The following is a 19,007-nucleotide window of genomic DNA, read 5'->3' as shown; positions in this document are numbered from 1 at the left end:
GCCCGAAACCCACCGATTCCAGCAGGCCTAGAGATGTGATATGCAGAATCCATTTTTATTCAATCAAGGAACAGATCCTGCAGTGTGCTGGAAGAGCGAGAGAATTATCATTTCGGGGAACACCGCTGATGATCTTATCTGACCTCTCTCGTCGCACTCTTCAGCTACGCAAAGCCCTGAAGCCACTATTATCCCTTCTCAGAGAGAGGGAAATTAATTACCGCTGGGGATTCCCGTTTCAGCTTCACACAAAAAAAACTGAGGGTGTGTCTACAGCTCTCCATAAAGACTTTGGCAATCAGGACTCTAAAATCGATCCAGAAGGGCGCTATGTTTTCTTGAGAATTGTAGCATCTGGTAACACAATAACCTTAGCAAATGTTTATCTCCTAAACCAGGACCAAGTCACGTGTGCAATGAGAACTGTACAGGCACTGGCGGAATTCGCGAGAGGCTCCAGAATCTTACTTTGAGGCGATCTCAACCTGGTCCTGGACCTGGAGGTGGACACGTCGTCAGGTAGGACCTCTGTCTCCCGAGCAGCACTTCGTTCACTCAAACGTACGCTGGATGCAATGCATCTGGTTGACTTATGGAGGATTCTGCACCCGGGGATCAGGGACTACACATTCCACTCCTTGGCCCATAATTCATATAGTAGAATAGACCTGCTGTTAGTGTCGCAGAGTTCCTTAGAGCCCACGGTTAGTGGGCTCATGTATCTTGGCCAACATTCAACCAATGCCTTGCATTTATTATCTATTATTCACATGCAGCGTGACATTAAGACTCCAGGGGGAGCCCAGGGTGGCAGTACCAATGTGGTTCACTGATGGAAATGCAAGGCAACCCGCCGATTTATCATGGCATCATTAATAGGTTGCTGGTCTGCATGGTGAACTACATATATCAGAATGGTCTGGCACCCTGTATCCACTATGTGTGGGAGAGTACGCCAAGCAGCCACCCCCCTCATTATCAAGAGGCAGTGTGAGTGGTTGTCTTATCGGTGTCCTGCACAGGTGTTATTTGCTCCTCCATTTGGTAGTCAGCTACCTGCATGGTGAGAGGATGCATCTATATGCACTCCTCACTTAGTAAGTAACGGCCATTTTCTGTGATTGTTTTTAATTTTTAATTTCCCCTTCTGTGATCCATTCCCAGTCCAGGTGCTTATGGCGCATATTTCAGTCATACCTAAACCGGGTAAGGATGCCTCGGTGTGCAGCAATTAAAGACCAATCTCACATCTCAATATAGATATCAAACTATTTGCAAAATTAATTGCGTCACGTCTACAAACCATCATTCCATGTTTGATCCACAGAGAGCACGTCGGCTTCATCCCGGGTAGAGAGGCTAGGGATAACACAATCAAATCTTTCAAATCTTTGTCCCTAATTGCCAGAGCTAAACACACTAACAGCCCCCTGTGTCTCCTGACGGTCGAAGCTGAAAGGGCGTATGACAGGGTCAGCTGGAACTTCCTGTCTGCCACCCTGATCAAGATATGGAGTTGGCACACGGATGCGCGAACGGATTATGTCCCTATATCATAATCCCACCGCTAGAATCAGAGTCAATGGGGTCCTGTTGGACACCTTTCAAATCCAAAACGGAACTAGACAGGGATGCCCCCTGTCCCCGTTCCTATATGTTCTTATTATAGAAGCACTGGCAAATGCGATTCGCCAAAATAGCTCTATTTCGGGCTATCTCATTGGGGACACAGAGCACAAAATGGCTCTTTTTGCAGACGACCTGCTCCTCTATCTATCCAACCCATGCATTGGACTCTCAGTGATACACCAAGAATTTAAACAGTTTGGTAGACTGAGCAACTATAAAGTTAATTCCCAAAAGTCAGAAATACTTAAAGGGGTTGTCCCGCGCCGAAACGGGTTTTTTTTTTATTCAATAGGCCCCCCGTTCGGCGCGAGACAAACACAAGGGATGGGTTAAAAAAAAAAAAATGTTTAGTACTTACCCGAATCCCCGCTCTGCGGCAACTTCTTACTTACCTTACCAAGATGGCCGCCGGGATCGTCACCCACGATGCACCGCGGGTCTTCTCCCACGGTGCACCGTGGGCTCTGTGCGGTCCATTGCCGATTCCAGCCTCCTGATTGGCTGGAATCGGCACACGTGACAGGGCGGAGCTACGAGGAACAGCTCTCCGGCACGTGCGGCCCCATTCACCAGGGAGAAGACCGGACTGCGCAAGCGCGTCTAATCGGGCGATTAGACGCTGAAATTAGACGGCACCATGGCGACGGGGACGCTAGCAACGGAACAGGTAAGTGAATAACTTCTGTATGGCTCATAATTAATGCACGATGTACATTACAAAGTGCATTAATATGGCCATACAGAAGTGTATAACCCCACTTGCTTTCGCGGGACAACCCCTTTAATGTCTCACTGCCACAGGCCAAAGCGTCGCGCTTGGAAACCCAGTTCCCTTACCGTTGGAGACACTCCTCAATACAATACTTGGGCATACAGTTACCCGCAGATGTCACCCAGGTGTTTAACCCCTTAGTGATGGAGCTTTTTTCCATTTTTGTTTTTTCCTACTCCCTTTAAAAAAATCGTAGTTCCTTTATTTATCCATCAACGTCGCTGTGCAAAGGCTTGTTTTTTGCGGGATGAGTTATATTTTTCAATGGCACTATTTATTGTACCATATAATTTACTGAAAAACTTTTTAAAAATTCTAAGCGGAGAGAAATGGAAAAAAAAAACGACATTCCACCATCTTTCGGTGCGTCCTGTTTCTACGGCGCACGAACTGCAACAAAACAACCTGATATTTTTATTCTATGGGTCAGTACGATTACTACGATACGAAACTTATATAGTTTTTTTTGCTGTAGTACTTGTATTTTTTTTTAAAGATATTTAATTTTTTTAAATTATTTTCTGTGTCCATCTTCCGAGCACAATAACTTTTTAATTTTTTTGGCTACGAAGTTGTGTGAGGGCTCATTTTGTGCGGTATGTCCTGACATGTCCGTTGGTACTATTTTCGTATACAGTTGACTTTTTGATCGCCTTTTATTACATTTTTTCTCGGAGATATGGTGACCAAAAAAAGTGCATTTTGGGCATTCTTTATTTTTTTTTTTTGGACCACGTTCATCATGCGGGGTAAATAATACATTACTTTGATAGATTGGACTTTTATGGACGCAGCGATATCAAACACGTATTTTTGGTTTATTATTTTGATTTTTTTTTATTGCGAATATGGCAAAAGGTTTTTTTTTTACTTTTACTTTTTTTTTTTTAATAATAACTAAAACTTTATTGTTCTTTTTTTACACTTTCTTTCAGTCCCAGGGGGGACTTTAACATGTGTTGCTTTGATCGCTCCTGCAGTATGACGTAATGCTATAGCACGGGGATGGCTTGATAGGCAGTCTGCTAAGGCAGCCCTGGGGCCTTTCTAAAGGCCCCCGGCTGCCATGACACCTGCACGGCTCCCCCGATCACCACGGGGGGGCCAAATTGACAGCGGCATTCAAAGCGTTAATAGCCGCGATGGTCAATTGCAGCTATTGCCCGCGGGTGTCAGCTGTAATAAACAGCTGACACCCGCGCTGTATGGAGGGAGATAGCATCGCCGTCACTTAGGGGTTAAATTAAATTTTTTGCCATTCGCCACTAACCTGGAGAAGGAGCTAAATAAATGGAAATCCTTGCTTCTCTCCTGGGGGGGGGGGGGGATAAATGTCTTTAAGATGGACTCTCTACCCAGATTTCTATACCTCTGACAGACAATCCCACTAAAGCTCCCGAGCACCTACTAAAAAAAACTCTGTTCATTAGTTACAGCATTTGTGTGGAGAAGGAGGAAACCCCAGATGCGTTTCTCACTGCTCACGAGGGCCAGGGGTGAGAGTGGGCTAGGACTACCTGACCTATCCCTCTACTATAAAAAGCTAGTATCGCTAACTGTATGTTAGATTTGCTTAAGCGGGAAAACACGAAACTGTGGGTGGAGGCAGAATACGCGACTGTGCCGGGTTCCCTAAGGGGAGCAGTCTGGATCCCTCCCAGATACATAAACTCTATCCCCAACATCTCCTCTTTCCTGGAGCAGCTTCTTCGAACATAGGCAGAGTTCGCGCCACACTACGGCCTGATATCGGTACCGGGGCCCCTTACTCCCTTAGTCTCCAACCCGCAGTTTTAAGTCTCCATAAGGGGACCCCCGGTCTTGGGACTACCGACCGCGCCAATCCCTTGCCTTCAAGATGTGATGAATCCCTCGGGAATGAAATCGCTTACAGAAATCATTGGGGAAGAAGGAATGTGGCCTGATTTCTGGTTGCAATACTTCCAACTTAGGTGTTTTGTGGGGTCCCTGGGTCCTCGGGTGAACCTCTCGGGCCCGCTCACAGCATTCAAGCAAATCTGAGACATATGGTTTCCAAAATTTGTAAGTTATTGCTGACTCGGGAGACCGAGTCCCGGATGCCGACTTACGTGGCCGCCTGGGAGAGGGAGTTGGGAAAGAGCCTCCCACGAGAAGACTGGGAGAGGGCCTGGGTCTTGAGTCACAAACTCTCATCTGCATGTAAATTACAAGACCTAAACTTTAAAATTCTGTCCCTATGGTACAGGACCCCTGATCATTTACACAGAATCTTTCCCCTCACGCCTTCCACATGCTGGAGATGTAATAGAGACAAGAGTAATATGTCCCACATTTGGTGGAGCTGCCCGGCCGTGGCCACCCTGTGGAAGTAATGGAGGTCTACAGCACCACATGCTCTCCACAGGTTACGCTGACCATAGAAATGGCCCTGCTCTCAGTCTTCCCGGGCTCTATCAAAAAGATTAAGGGCAATATTCTGCGTTTTTTCATTTTGGCTACCAGAAGAATCATACCAAGACTGTGGCAGTCTACCAGCCCACCGTCGAGAGCAATGTGGGCCGAGAAGCTCAACGAACTAATGCATTTCGACGAGATGAAGGCGGACGAGAGTGGTGCCCTTGAAAAAGTCTATAGTACATGACAGGTGTGGATCTCAAGCCCTGGATTGATACAGGGAGGATTTGAAGAACAGAAGTTAACTTAGCCGCCTCAGGGCTTGGACCCCACTCTTGGCTACACAGGTCTAGTTTCTACCCCCCCCCCCCCTTCCCTTCCCTCTCCTTCCCCCCCCCTCCCTCCTCCTCTTATCACCCTACCCATTGTTCTTATGTCTAGTTGTCTGATGTCTGATGTCTTGCATTCTTTGCATTGTTCATTGTTTAATTTGCAATGATAAGGCCATGCTAGGCCATTTCGCAGCTCCCAGAGATTAACCAACATTCTTCTTTCTCTTTTGTGATTTAAAAGAGCTCCTATAAAATGCTAGTGTTGACAAATGTCTATGTTGTTATTGAAAAAAAAATGCAAATAAAAAGCTTTTGAACCTAAATTTAGAATAGGCAATAAGGCTTCTGGGATCTGAGTTCTCTTATGATTAATTAATGATGATCATTGGAGAAAGAACAAGAGCCATCAACTGTGTGTAGTCACCACTGTGCTCTTTCTACCAAACCAATCCAGTTAACAAAATAGAACAAAAGAAAGTAGAGTGTCCAATCACAGTCGACCAACACTCTAAATAAAGCAAATCATAAAAAGTCTAACGGCTCCTGTCCACAGGCATATGCGTAAAAGAGGGACTTGCAGCATTTTACTGATTTCATAAACATCGGCTCTGTTGGTACAGACCATGTATGGCTGCGAGTGCACTGTATTGCAATTAGAGATGAGCGAACACCAAAATGTTCGGGTGTTCGTTATTCGTAACGAACTTCCCGTGATGCTCGAGGGTTCGTTTCGAACAACGAACCCCATTGAAGTCAATGGGCGACCAGAACATTTTTGTATTTTGCCGATGCTCGCTAAGGTTTTCATGTGTGAAAATCTGGGCAATTCAGGAAAGTGATGGGAATGACACAGTGACGGATAGGGCAGGCGAGGGGCTACATGTTGGGCTGCATCCTAAGTTCACAGGTCCCACTATTAAGCCACAATAGCGGCAAGAGTGGGCCCCCCCCCCCTCCCAACAACTTTTACTTCTGAAAAGCGCTCATTAGCATGGCATACCTTTGCTAAGCACCACACTACCTCCAACAAAGCACAATCACTGCCTGCATGACACTCCACTGCCACTTCTCCTGAGTTACATGCTGCCCAACCGCACCCCCTCCCCCCCACAGCGCACACCAAAGTGTCCCTGCGCAGCCTTCAGCTGCCCTCATGCCACACCACGCTCATGTCTATTTAGAATTGCGTCTGCCATGACGAGGGACCGCAGGCATACACTGCAGAGGTTGGCACGGCTAGGCAGCGACCCTCTTTAAAAGTGGCGGAGCGATAGCCCACAATGCTGTACAGAAGCAATGAGAAATAGAATCCTGTGCCACCGCCATCTGGAGCTGCACACGTGGGCATAGCAATGGGGAACCTATGTGCCACACACTATTCATTCTGTCAAGGTGTCTGCATGCCCCAGTCAGACCGGGCTTTTTAATTCATAGACACAGGCAGGTACAACTCCCTATTGTGAAGTCCCTGTCGACCCACAGCATGGGTGGCTCCCTGGAACCCACCGGCGGTACATAGAAATATCCCATTGCATTGCCCAACACAGCTGAGGTAGTAATGTCGTGCGTAATACAGGTGGGCTTCGGCCCACACTGCATGCCCCAGTCAGACTGGGATTCTTTACAAGTGGACACATGTAGGTTTAACTCCCTGTGGACCCACTGCCTGGGTGGGTGCCAGGAAGCCACCGGCGGTACATAGAAATATCCCATTGCATTGCCCAACACAGCTGAGGTAGTAATGTTGTGCGTAATACAGGTGTGCTTCGGCCCACACTGCATGCCCCAGTCAGACTGGGATTCTTTACAAGTGGACACATGTAGGTTTAACTCCCTGTGGACCCACTGCCTGGGTGGGTGCCAGGAAGCCACCGGCGGTACATAGAAATATCCCATTGCATTGCCCAACACAGCTGAGGTAGTAATGTCGTGCGTAATACAGGTGGGCTTCGGCCCACACTGCATGCCCCAGTCAGACTGGGATTCTTTACAAGTGGACACATGTAGGTTTAACTCCCTGTGGACCCACAGCATGGGTGGCTCCCTGGAACCCACCGGCGGTACACAAAAATATCCCATTGCATTGCCCAACACAGCTGAGGTAGTAATGTCGTGCGTAATACAGGTGGGCTTCGGCCCACACTGCATGCCCCAGTCAGACTGGGATTCTTTACAAGTGGACACATGTAGGTTTAACTCCCTGTGGACCCACTGCCTGGGTGGGTGCCAGGAAGCCACCGGCGGTACATAGAAATATCCCATTGCATTGCCCAACACAGCTGAGGTAGTAATGTCGTGCGTAATACAGGTGGGCTTCGGCCCACACTGCATGCCCCGGTCAGACGGGTTCTTTAGAAGTGTACAGATGTATTAAAAACTCAGTGTGCACCTACAGCATGGGTGGCTCCCTGGAACCCACCGGCGGTACACAAAAATATCCCATTGCATTGCCCAACACAGCTGAGGTAACGTCAGCTGTAATGCAGGTGGGCTAAAAATTAATTTGATTACACTGTAGGCGAGGGCCCACACAAATTGCTGTATCAACAGTACTAATGTACATCCCAAAAATTGGCCATGGCCAGCCAAGAGGGCAGGTGAAACCCATTAATCGCTTTGGTTAATGTGGCTTAAGTGGTAACTAGGCCTGGAGGCAGCCCAGTGTAACGAAAAATTGGTTCAAGTTAAAGTTCCAATGCTTTTAAGCGCATTGAAACTTATAAAAATTGTTCTGAAAAATTATTTGAGTGAGCCTTGTGGCCCTAAGAAAAATTGCCCGTTCAGCGTGATTACGTGAGGTTTCAGGAGGTGGAGCAGGAGGAGGAGGAGGAGGAATATTAGACACAGATTGATGAAGCAGAAATGTCCCCGTTTTGGATGGTGAGAGAGAACGTAGCTTCCATCCGCGGGTGCAGCCTACGTATTGCTTACGTATCGCTGCTGTCCGCTGGTGGAGAACAGAAGTCTGGGGAAATCCAGCCTTTGTTCATCTTGATGAGTGTTAGCCTGTCGGCACTGTCGGTTGACAAGCGGCTACGCTTATCTGTGATGATTCCCCCAGCCGCACTAAACACCCTCTCCGACAACACGCTAGCCGCAGGACAAGCAAGCACCTCAAGGGCATACAGGGCTAGTTCAGGCCACGTGTCCAGCTTCGACACCCAGTAGTTGTAGGGGGCAGAGGCGTCACCAAGGATGGTCGTGCGATCCGCTACGTACTCCCTCACCATCCTTTTGCAGTGCTCCCGCCGACTCAGCCGTGACTGGGGAGCGGTGACACAGTCTTGGTGGGGAGCCATAAAGCTGGCCAGGCCCTTAAAGACTGTTGCACTGCCTGGGATGTACATGCTGCTCGATCTACGCACATCCCCTGCAACATGGCCCTCGGAACTGCGCCTTCTGCCACTAGCGCTGTCGGCTGGGAATTTTACCATCAGCTTGTCCGCAAGGGTCCTGTGGTATAGCAACACTCTCGAACCCCTTTCCTCTTCGGGAATCAGAGTGGGCAGGTTCTCCTTATACCGTGGATCGAGCAGTGTGTACACCCAGTAATCCGTCGTGGCCAGAATGCGTGCAACGCGAGGGTCACGAGAAAGGCATCCTAACATGAAGTCAGCCATGTGTGCCAGGGTACCTGTACGCAACACATGGCTGTCTTCACTAGGAAGATCACTTTCAGGATCCTCCTCCTCCTCCTCCTCCTCCTCAGGCCATACACGCTGAAAGGATGACAGGCAATCAGCCGGTGTACCGTCAGCAGCGGGCCAAGCTGTCTCTTCCCCCTCCTCCTCATCCTCCTCATGCTCCTCCTCCTCCTCCTGTACGCGCTGAGAAATAGACAGGAGGGTGCCCTGACTATCCAGCGGCATACTGTCTTCCCCCGCCCCCGTTTCCGAGCGCAAAGCAGCTGCCTTTATGGTTTGCAGGGAATTTCTCAAGATGCATAGCAGAGGAATGGTGACGCTAATGATTGTAGCATCGCCGCTCACCACCTGGGTAGACTCCTCAAAATTACCAAGGACATGGCAGATGTCTGCCAACCAGGCCCACTCTTCTGAAAGGAATTGAGGAGGCTGACTCCCACTGCGCCGCCCATGTTGGAGTTGGTATTCGACTATAGCTCTCCGTTGTTCATAGAGCCTGGCCAACATGTGGAGCGTAGAGTTCCACCGTGTGGGCACGTCGCACAGCAGTCGGTGCACTGGCAGCTTAAAGTGATGTTGCAGGGTGCGCAGGGTGGCAGCGTCCGTGTGGGACTTGCGGAAATGTGCGCAGAGCCGGCGCGCCTTTACGAGCAGGTCTGACAAGCGTGGGTAGCTTTTCAGAAACCGCTGAACCACCAAATTAAAGACGTGGGCCAGGCATGGCACGTGCGTGAGGCTGCCAAGCTGCAGAGCCGCCACCAGGTTACGGCCGTTGTCACACACGACCATGCCCGGTTGGAGGCTCAGCGGCGCAAGCCAGCGGTCGGTCTGCTGTGTCAGACCCTGCAGCAGTTCGTGGGCCGTGTGCCTCTTATCGCCTAAGCTGAGTAGTTTCAGCACGGCCTGCTGACGCTTGCCCACCGCTGTGCTGCCACACCGCGCGACACCGACTGCTGGCGACATGCTGCTGCTAACACATCTTGATTGTGAGACAGAGGAGGAGGAGGAGGAGGAGGGTGCTTTAGTGGAGGAAGCATACACCTCCGCAGATACCAGCACCGAGCTGGGGCCCGCAATTCTGGGGGTGGGTAGGACGTGAGCGGTCCCAGGCTCTGACTCTGTCCCAGCCTCCACTAAATTCACCCAATGTGCCGTCAGGGAGATGTAGTGGCCCTGCCCGCCTGTGCTTGTCCACGTGTCCGTAGTTAAGTGGACCGTGGCAGTAACCGCGTTGGTGAGGGCGCGCACAATGTTGCGGGAGACGTGGTCGTGCAGGGCTGGGACGGCACATCGGGAAAAGTAGTGGCGACTGGGAACTGAGTAGCGCGGGGCCGCCGCCTCCATGATACTTTTGAAGGACTCCGTTTCCACAACCCTATACGGCAGCATCTCAAGGCTGATGAATTTTGCGATGCGGACGGTTAACGTTTGAGCGTGCGGGTGCGTGGCGGCGTACTTGCGCTTGCGCTCGAACACTTGCGCAAGCGACGGCTGAACGGTGCGCTGAACTACACTGCTGGATGGGGCCGAGGACAGCGGAGATGAGGGTGTGGGTGCAGGCCATGAGGCGGTAGTGCCTGTGTCCTGAGAGGGGGGTTGCATCTCAGTGGCAGGTTGGGGCACAGGGGGAGAGGCAGGGGTGCAAACCGGAGACGGTGAACGGCCTTTGTCCCACCTTGCGGGGTGCTTGGCCATCATATGTCTGCGCATGGTGGTGGTGGTGAGGCTGTTGGTGTTGGCTCCCCGGCTGAGCTTTGCGCGACAAAGGTTGCACACCACTGTTCGTCGGTCGTCAGGCGTCTCTGTGAAAAACTGCCAGACCTTAGAGCACCTCGGCCTACGCAGGGTGGCATGGCGCGAGGGGGCGCTTTGGGAAACACTTGGTGGATTATTCGGTCTGGCCCTGCCTCTACCCCTGGCCACCGCACTGCCTCTTGCAACCTGCCCTGCTGATGCCCTTGACTCCCCCTCTGAAGACCTGTCCTCCTGAGTAAGCGTTGCACACCAGGTGGGGTCAGTCACCTCATCGTCCTGCTGCTCTTCCTCCGAATCCTCTGTGCGCTGCTCCCTGGGACTTACTGCCCTTACTACTACCTCACTGCAAGACAACTGTGTCTGATCGTCATCGTCCTCCTCACCCACAGAAAGTTGTTGAGACAGTTGGCGGAAGTCCCCAGCCTCTTCCCCCGGACCCCGGGAACTTTCGAATGGTTGGGCATCAGTGACGATAAACTCCTCTGGTGGGAGAGGAACCGCTGCTGCCCAATCTAAGCAGGGGCCCGAGAACAGTTCCTGGGAGTGTTCCCGCTCCTGAGCAGGTGTCATTGTAGTGGAGTGAGGAGGCTGGGAGGAAGGAGGAGCAGCAGACAGAGGATTCGGATTGGCAGCAGTGGACGGCGCAGAACTGCGGGTAGACGATAGGTTGCTCGAAGCACTTTCTGCCATCCAGGACAGGACCTGCTCACACTGCTCATTTTCTAATAACCGTCTCCCGCGTGGACCCATTAATTGGGCGATGAATGTGGGGACGCCAGAAACGTGCCTCTCTCCTAATCGCGCAGCAGACAGCTGCGACACACCTGGATCAGGAGCTTGGCCTGTGCCCACACCCTCACTTGGCCCTCCGCGTCCTCTGCCACGTCCACGTCCACGTCCTCTAGGCTTACCCCTACCCCTCAGCATGCTGTATTACCAGTGATTAGATTTCCCAGGCAGGAAATAAATTGGCGCAAGACTGCAGGCCAAATATAATTTTTGCCCTTTTTGGAAAACGAAAGGCCCCACTGCCTCTAGTGAATGAATTATCAAAGTTTAATAACTGTGCTGTGTCCCTGCTTATGTGTCACAGAACGTGAGGGTAGCAGCGTTATTAACTGTGGCAGAGCAGGTATTTTTTTTTCCCAATTAAGGAAAGCAAATGGCGAACCCAGCAGTAAAGCGTAGCTGGGTGCGTATGATTTAGCAATGTTTTTCACGCAGCTCACACGTGTCCACCGCCCTTAGGACGGACAGAGGCTGGACAAATAGATTTGTTTTCAGTTTTTTCCCACCAACAGGCAGCACTGCGTATATTCAATGAACCTGCGAAGTTTAATAACTGCGCTGTGTCCCTGCTTATGTGTCACAGAACGTGAGGGTAGCAGAGTTATTATAACTCTTGGAGAGCAGGTATTTTTTTTCCCAATTAAGGAAAGCAAATGGCGAACACAGCAGTAAAGCGTAGCTGGCTGCGTATGATTTAGCAATGTTTTTCACGCAGCTCACACGTCTCCACAGGCGTAAGGACGGACACAGGCTGGACAAATAGATTTGTTTTCAGTTTTTTCCCACCAACAGGCAGCACTGCGTATATTCAATGAACCTGCGAAGTTTAATAACTGCGCTGTGTCCCTGCTTATGTGTCACAGAACGTGAGGGTAGCAGAGTTATTATAACTCTTGGAGAGCAGGTATTTTTTTTCCCAATTAAGGAAAGCAAATGGCGAACACAGCAGTAAAGCGTAGCTGGCTGCGTATGATTTAGCAATGTTTTTCACGCAGCTCACACGTCTCCACAGGCGTAAGGACGGACACAGGCTGGACAAATAGATTTGTTTTCAGTTTTTTCCCACCAACAGGCAGCACTGCGTATATTCAATGAACCTGCGAAGTTTAATAACTGCGCTGTGTCCCTGCTTATGTGTCACAGAACGTGAGGGTAGCAGAGTTATTATAACTCTTGGAGAGCAGGTATTTTTTTTCCCAATTAAGGAAAGCAAATGGCGAACACAGCAGTAAAGCGTAGCTGGCTGCGTATGATTTAGCAATGTTTTTCACGCAGCTCACACGTCTCCACAGGCGTAAGGACGGACACAGGCTGGACAAATAGATTTGTTTTCAGTTTTTTCCCACCAACAGGCAGCACTGCGTATATTCAATGAACCTGCGAAGTTTAATAACTGCGCTGTGTCCCTGCTTATGTGTCACAGAACGTGAGGGTAGCAGAGTTATTATAACTCTTGGAGAGCAGGTATTTTTTTTCCCAATTAAGGAAAGCAAATGGCGAACACAGCAGTAAAGCGTAGCTGGCTGCGTATGATTTAGCAATGTTTTTCACGCAGCTCACACGTCTCCACAGGCGTAAGGACGGACACAGGCTGGACAAATAGATTTGTTTTCAGTTTTTTCCCACCAACAGGCAGCACTGCGTATATTCTATGAATAATAACTGTGTTGTGGCCCTGCCTATACAATTCTTTCCCTGCAGTATCAATGGAGGGTGCAATGCTCTGCAGAGGCGATTTTGAGAAGCCCAAAAAAAATGCAGCACAGCCAACAGCAGCCTGGACAGTACTGCACACGGATAAATATGGCCCTAGAAAGGACCGTTGAGGTTCTTGAAGGCTACACTCACTCCTAACACTCTCCCTGCCTATGCAGCACTTCTGTCCCTAATGCCAGGTGCAACGGTCTGCAGAGGCGATTTTGAGAAAAAAAAAAAAATCCCACTGCTAACAGCAGCCAACACACAGCTATCAGTGGCCCTAATAAGGACCTTTGGGGGGTCTTGAAGCCTACACTAACTACCAATTCTTTCCCTACAGCAGCTCCGGTATAAACAGCACTGTCCCTCATCTAACTCACACCGCATCTGAGGCGAGCCGCGGGAGGGGCCGACTTTTATATTAGGCGAACACCTGATCTCGCCAGCCACTCACAGCAGGGGGGTGGTATAGGGCTTAAACGTTGCAGGGGGAAGTTGTAATGCCTTCCCTGTCTTTCAATTGGCCAGAAAAGCGCGCTAACGTCTCAGGGAAGGAAGTGAAAGTAACCAGAACACCGCATGGTGTTCGTCACGAATAACGAACATCCCGAACACCCTAATATTCGCACGAATATCAAGCTCGGACGAACGCGTTCGCTCATCTCTAATTGCAATGTATTGTTTAAAATTTAGAATGTATTTAAGTACTATTATGGGATTTCACCCTGTTTAGATTATGCACTTCAGTTTTACACTTACAATCTTAGGTAGGGCAAAGTCTGACGAATGTTTTTTGCACATGCCTATTAGAACCATTGGCTTCCTATGCAGTGTTCACATGTCCATTTTTTACATGCGCAAAATACTTGCACCTGCAAAAGACATGACATGCCTGCGCCCGTAAGGTTAGTGCTGAGCGTAACATTGTGTAATGTTACAGGGAGTTCCCTCATCACTGAATACTGTGACAGCACTGTCACAGTGTTCAGTGATGAAGGGACTGCAGCGGGGACGAAAAAATCCCCTGCTACAGCTGTGGCAGAGGATCACGATGTCCTCCCATTGCTTTCAATGGGGCCGGTGCTGCTGCCGCCCTAAAGCAATGGGATGCAGGCTACCCTTGCAGGAATTTTCAGAAAAGGGCTTGAATTATGAGCCTTTCCCTGAAAATAAGCCATAGCTGCTGTAAAAAATGTAAAAATATATATATATATGCATCTCATCTGTCATTCATTGAATGGCTAAGTGCTGTCTCTGATTGGTCACAGCGCTAAGCCAATCAGAGGCAGCACTTAGCCATTCATTGAATTCAATTATTTCCCATTGCCATGCAGCATGAATTCAATGAATAGCTGAGTGCTGCCTCTGACCGGCTGAGCACTGTGACCAATCAGAGGCAGCGCTCAGCCATTTTTTTCACTGTTAGCATATATAATGATTACTTTTTCTACATTACACAATCGTAAATACAGATAATAAATGCAATCCTTGGAGCTATGAGCTTTGTAACCTTTTTAAAATGCTGAATTCTGCGTATTTCTTTTCAATAATTTTATTGGGTTTTATAATAAACAGAGAATAAAAGAAAGTTGACATATTTGTTGTGTTAGAAAACAATTTTTGTACCGTGATATAAATATGCAATGCGTTGTTTTGAGGTTATTAGAGCTCCCTCATACATTCATTTGTTTCAGCGTTCTTGAACTCATAAACACCAAACAAATCTTACAAACATTTTTGCTGGTAGTTTTATTTAGTAACTGGAGATGAGCGAGCACGCTCGGATAAAGCAGTTACTCGAGCAAGCATCAAACTTCTCGAGTAACTGCTTACTGGTCTGAGCAGGTTTGGGGGTGCGGCGGGGGGGCTCACCCCCACCGCCCCCCCCAAGCCTGCTCAGAACAGTAAGCAGTTACTCGAGAAGTGCGATGCTCGCTTGAGTAACTGCTTTATATGAGAGTGCTCGCTAGAGATGAGCGAGCATACTTGTCCGAGCTTGATACTCGTTCGAGTACCACGTGATGTTCGAGTTACTTTCACTTTCTTCCCCGAGAAATTTGCGCGCTTTTCTGGCCAATAGAAAGACAGGGAAGGCATTACAACTTCCCACTGCAACGTTCAAGCCCTATACCACCCCCCTGCAGTGAGTGGCTGGCGAGATTAGGTGTCACCCGAGTATTGAAATCTGCCCCTCCCGCGGCTCGCCTCAGATGCATTCTGACATTAGTTCAGGGAAAGTGCTATCGTGTTGGAGCTGCTATAGGGAGAGTGTTAGGAGTATTTTAGGTTTCAGGAACCCCAACGGTCCTTCTTAAGGCCATAAATCTTCTCTATATGCGCTCAATGGGGCCGGCGGCAGCAGCGCCGACCCCACTGAGAACATATAGAAGACAAATCCTTCTTCTCTGCCACAGCTGTAACAGCTGTGGCAGAGAAGAACGATGTTTGCCCATTGAATTCAATGGAGCCAGCAATACAGCAGGTTCCACTGAAAGCAATGGGCTGCTGGCGATTGCAGGATGAATTGTCGGGAAGGGGTTAAATATATAACCCCTTCCCAGCAATTCATCCAGAAATGTGTTACAATAAAAATATATACCGGCGTATAAGGCGACGGGGCGTATAAGACGACCCCCCAACTGTCACCTTATACGCCGGCAATAGAGTGGAGCAAAGAATAAAAATCATTACTTACTTCTTCTGATGTTCTGCGGCGCTCCTGCAGGCTGTCACTCCCTCCTGGTGTTCTGCGGTGCTCCTGCAGGCTGTTGCTCCCTCCTGGTTCCCGGCAGAGCATTGATTTCTCTACGGAGGGCTTTAAATCCCCACCTCCAGAAACACACGTGCCTTCAGCCAATCACAGCCAATGACAATGATGTCATTGAATGGCTGTGATTGGCTGTGTTTCTGGAGGCGGGGATTTCAAGCCCTGCGTCCAGAAAGCAATACTCTGCCGTGGACCAGGAGGGAGCAACAGCCTGCAGGAGCGCCGCAGAACGTCAGAAGAAGTGAGTAATGATTTTTATTCTTTGCTCCACTGTATTGCCAGCGTATAAGGTGACAGTTGGGGGGTCATCTTATACGCTCCGTCGCCTTATACGCCGGTATATATTTTTATTGTAACACATTTCTGGATGAATTGCAGGGAAGGGGTTATATATTTAACCCCTTCCCGACAATTCATCCTGCGATCGCCGGCAGCCCATTGCTTTCAGTGGAACCTGCTGTATTGCTGGCTCCATTGAATTCAATGGGCAAACATCATTCTTCTCTGCCACAGCTGTTACAGCTATGGCAGAGGAGAGCGATCTTTACGCTGACAGTGCGGGGGTGGGGGTGGGGGGCACTCTTGCCGCTATTGTGGCTTAATAGTGGGACCTGGGAACTTGAGATGCAGCCCACCATGTAGCCCCTCGCCTGCCCTATCCGTTGCTGTGTTGTTCCCATCACTTTGTAGAATTGCCCAGATTTTCACAAACGAAAACCTTAGCGAGCATCGGCGATATACAAAAATGCTCGGGTCGCCCATTGACTTCAATGGGGTTCGTTACTCGAAACGAACCCTCGAGCATTGCGAAAATTTCGTCCCGAGTAACGAGCACCCGAGCATTTTGGTGCTCGCTCATCTCTAGTGCTCGCTCATCTCTATTAGTAACATATTGTGCATGTCTGTGGGTAAAAAAAAAAAAACTGAAAAAAAGACTCTACTCAGAGTACATTGAATTTGCAGTCTCCGTTTGCACAGCCTAAATCTGCAAGCTTTCATGTGACCAAAGAGTTCTTGATGCTTCCATTGTATTACATCTATATCACTACAGTAATAGTGGAGGAGGGAGGAAATGTGGACATTAAAATGTGTGATTGTCTTTTTTAAAAGTAAATGGGGGAAATTTACTAAGCCCTGCATTTCCTGCTATGGGGTTAGTATGATTTCTCCCAGCGCATTCGTTGCGCGTTCATTGAAATGTATACCTGATCCCGACCTGGCGTACATTTCTGCCATAACGTATGCCAGTTTGCGTTAAATTATACATAAATCTGTTGGTCCACCACTCCCCCTCATGACAAATCCCAGCGCATTTTTCGGGGCCGATACAGGAGGAAGGAGTCGCTTGTGTAAAACTTTGTGACTTTTCTTCACCAGTATTCTGGCACAGATTAGTCAGCAAAATGTCCCACAATGCCCCTTTAACATGATAAAAATGCTGACAACTTCTAATGTATATGGTGCTGAAATTGAGAGCTACACTTTAATATTTGTCAAATGCAGAACCCATTTAAGGCTCCTTTTAAATAAGCCTATCCTTCATCACTGTTCCACCTTCATTTTTCTGCCTGTAACATAGAACTAATAGAAATCTATTTCTATGTATGTATAAAATATGCACTTAAAAAAAAATCTGCAACATTTAATTATATCCGTATAGCAGATGAAAATCTGTTATACGGATATAATACGTTCATTGAAGTCTATGGACAGTAATTAAAATGAGGATACATCTGTACTGCTTTAGTATACCATCTGTAACTGCATCAGTATTTGTATTCTTTGGTATTATTTTCTATTGGGCAAAAAAATTGATCTGTTTTTGCCTAGTAAAAAATAATACCATTAGAAGTAAATATGGATGCACATATGGATGAAATACTCATGAAGTATGGATGACATACTGATGCAGTTTTATCTGTGATACGTCTGTATTGTGGATCTGCACCATGGGCGTTTTACAATACGCTCATGTTAAACTGGCCTAAAGACAATAAACCCTTGTATAAATGAATGTATGGAAAATAGATAATGCTAATAAAATAAAGTATAGCAAAAATGCAGTGATTAAATATTTTGATAACGGGTACAATAAATATTTCTTGACAGCATACAAATTCTAGTCAGTTAGTATCATAAAACATAACCAATTAGGAGCAGTATAAATATAACCAATAGTCAGATATGATAATTAGTGTTTGCATCCCCAATCACACTGATTTCAATATCAATACCCACTGCACACAACCTATACAGTGTATTCTCACATCAACTGATCTGTCCATGAGCTGGAGCCCAGGCAATAGTGAAGTGGACATGAGTTGTTATTGCCTATGCTAGTCCCATCGGCACTCACCATTTCATTTTCCTCTCCTTGATTAAGCACAGCATGATTCTCTGCCATTCCTTCATGTACCAGTGGCACAGTGCAAAGTTCAGCACGGGAATGTGGCAAGACTTACTTTCTACTGACCTACAAACTATTCAATGCAATACTTTATTTCCTGAAAGTACAGCCTCCTCATTTGCCTAAGGAAACCTATTGGATCTTGTTACATTGGAGATTTTTTTATGTTGTATTTAAAGCAAATCAATTCATCTAAAAATTACTCTAAAATGATCCATTAACGACTATAAGTTTTATTTATGGCACATAACACTGGAAACTCATTAAAACTATGTGCATATTCTGTGCTTTCTTATTTGTGCTATGACTATATTTAAGCCTTTTTTCAGAAGGCAGTTGTCACGTCCACCCACGACATGCTGGATCCGTAACCCACAGATTTCACACAAACTCTATCAAAACAATAGTAAACTAAAACATGGGAACGCTATCCCCATGTAAACAAACTCAAGGAAGGGGCCTGTCTAAATGCAGGCAATTCGTCCTGACAAGGATGCACCTGACCGTGTACCTTGGCCACTAGTTAACCCTACGTGGAACAGGGGAATAACATAAGAAACTATAGCAATGAAAACAATCGCAGACTTAACTTTGAGATGCAGCAGGTAAATGGTAGATCCAGGACCAAGCTCTGACTGTGGCCACAGTCAGAGCTAGACTAAAGATTCAACAGTAATTCAGCTCAACATTAGGCCAGGCTAAATAGCCCTGACAATTACCCACAAGTGAGACTAAGCACGTCTCACCTAATACCACACCCACCGGAGACAGAAGAAGGAGAAACACTTACAAAATCGCACCAGACTATCAGCAAGGCAGCAATCACAGAACTGCCGCA

At 47.9% G+C, this 19,007-nt stretch overlaps 1 protein-coding gene across 1 annotated transcript in view; it reads right to left on the bottom strand.

Annotated features, from left to right (window-relative positions):
• LOC136627036 (probable cation-transporting ATPase 13A4) overlaps positions 1 to 18,209 on the bottom strand; it is a 218,476-nt gene extending 200,267 nt beyond the window's left edge. Inside the window, exon 1 of the mRNA XM_066601991.1 lies at positions 18,119 to 18,209. Coding sequence (XP_066458088.1) covers positions 18,119 to 18,166 — 48 coding nt within the window. The 5' untranslated portion in view covers positions 18,167 to 18,209. The remainder of the gene's footprint in view (positions 1 to 18,118) is intronic.
• Positions 18,210 to 19,007: the final 798 nt, after the last annotated feature.

Source organism: Eleutherodactylus coqui, chromosome 1 (genome assembly GCF_035609145.1).
Source record: "Eleutherodactylus coqui strain aEleCoq1 chromosome 1, aEleCoq1.hap1, whole genome shotgun sequence".
Classification (NCBI taxonomy): domain Eukaryota; kingdom Metazoa; phylum Chordata; class Amphibia; order Anura; family Eleutherodactylidae; genus Eleutherodactylus; species Eleutherodactylus coqui.
The sequence above is the reverse complement of the archived record's forward strand: the minus strand, read 5'-3'. Positions and strand labels throughout refer to the sequence as shown.